This window comes from Dendropsophus ebraccatus, chromosome 6 (genome assembly GCF_027789765.1).
Source record: "Dendropsophus ebraccatus isolate aDenEbr1 chromosome 6, aDenEbr1.pat, whole genome shotgun sequence".
NCBI classification, from domain to species: domain Eukaryota; kingdom Metazoa; phylum Chordata; class Amphibia; order Anura; family Hylidae; genus Dendropsophus; species Dendropsophus ebraccatus.
The window spans coordinates 61,781,717-61,783,168 of NC_091459.1; the positions used below are offsets into that span (position 1 = coordinate 61,781,717).

At 51.2% G+C, this 1,452-nt stretch overlaps 1 protein-coding gene across 1 annotated transcript; it reads left to right on the forward strand.

The window, feature by feature from the left end:
- Positions 1–680: 680 nt before the first annotated feature.
- Positions 681–1,146, forward strand: LOC138794859 (small EDRK-rich factor 2-like). The gene has a single exon (XM_069973783.1). The coding sequence runs from the start codon at positions 778–780 to the stop codon at positions 949–951; it is 174 nt and encodes a 57-aa protein (XP_069829884.1). The 5' UTR covers positions 681–777; the 3' UTR covers positions 952–1,146.
- Positions 1,147–1,452: the final 306 nt, after the last annotated feature.

Below are 1,452 nucleotides of genomic sequence, written 5' to 3' on the forward strand. Positions count from 1 at the left end.
CCTCTGTGCAGCCCCAATGTTAGTATAGACCCTTGTGCTGCCCCAGTAGTATAGTCCCCCTGTGTGCTGCCCCCAAAAGTATAGAAAGCTGTGTGCTGCCCCCAGTAGTATAGACCCCCTGTGTGCTGCCCCCAGTAGTATAGACCCCCTGTGTGCTGCCCCAAGTAGTATAAACCCCCTGTGTGCTGCCCCCAGTAGTATAGACCCCCTGTGTGCTGCCCCAGTAGTATAGATCCCCTGTGTGCTGCCCCCAGTAGTATAGACCCCCTGTGTGCTGCCCCCAGTAGTATACAGCTGTGTGCTTCCCCCAGTAGTATAGACAGCTGTGTGCTACCCTCAGTAGTATAGACAGCTGTGTGCTGCCCCTAGTAGTATAGAAAGCTGTGTGCTGCCCCCAGTAGTATAGACACCTGTGAGCTGCCCCCAGTAGCATAGAAAGCTGTGTGCTGACCCCAGTAGCATAGAAAGCTGTGTGCTGCCCCCAGTAGTATAGACCCCCGTGTGCTGCCCCCAGTAGTATAGACAGCTGTGTGCTGCCCCCAGTAGTATAGACAGCAGTGTGCTACCCCAGTAGTATATAGACACCTGTGTGCTGCCCCCCAGTACTATAGACCACTAGGTGCAGCCCCCAGTAGTATATAGACCCCCTGTGTGCTGCCCTAAGTAGTATATAGGTGATGTGGAACAGCCAATCAGTGATCAGGAAACGGTGAACCGCAGTGAACTGAGGAGGAAGTTGGTGCTGGTGTGGGGAGAGAGTCCCGGAGAACCGGAGCCATGACCCGTGGAAACCAGCGTGAGCTTGCCCGAGCTAAGAACCTGAAGAAAAACGCAGATAAGGGGAAAAAGCAGGACGATGGCTTATCTGCTGCTGCCAGAAAGCAGAGAGATGCTCAGATAATGCAAGAGAAGCAGAAAAAGGCATCGGAGAAAAAAGACGAGCCAAAATAGCGTTTGTGGAGTGCATGCCATGCAGGAAGATGACGATTATGCGATGATACATTGCCCAATCCCTGAACAAAAACAGTTGGCAAAATGGCTTTGTTTGCCCCAATGCAGAGTTTTTTCCCTGCTGTGCGTCATTTCCAGTCTTTTCCTTTTTTCATAACCTAGCAGCATAGATTTTATTTTCTGCCTTATGTACATAGTATATAGACCCCATTGTGCTGCCCCCAGTAGTATATAGACTCTATTGTGCTGCCCCTAGTAGTATATAGACCCCCTGTGCACTGCCCCAGTAGTATATAGACCACTAGGTGCTGCCCCCAGTAGTATATAGACCCCTTGTGTGCTGCCCCCAGTACTATAGACCACTAGGTGCTGCTCCCAGTAGTATATAGCCCCCTCTGTGCTTCCTCAGTTATATATACACCCCCTGTGCGCCCCCCAGTAGTATATATAACCCCTGTGCGCCCCCAGTATGCTTTCCCAGTTATATATACCCACTGTGCA

Bases quoted from the DNA above. Each gene is read 5' to 3' on its own strand.
- LOC138794859 (XM_069973783.1), top strand. From the start codon at position 778: ATGACCCGTGGAAACCAGCGTGAGCTTGCCCGAGCTAAGAACCTGAAG.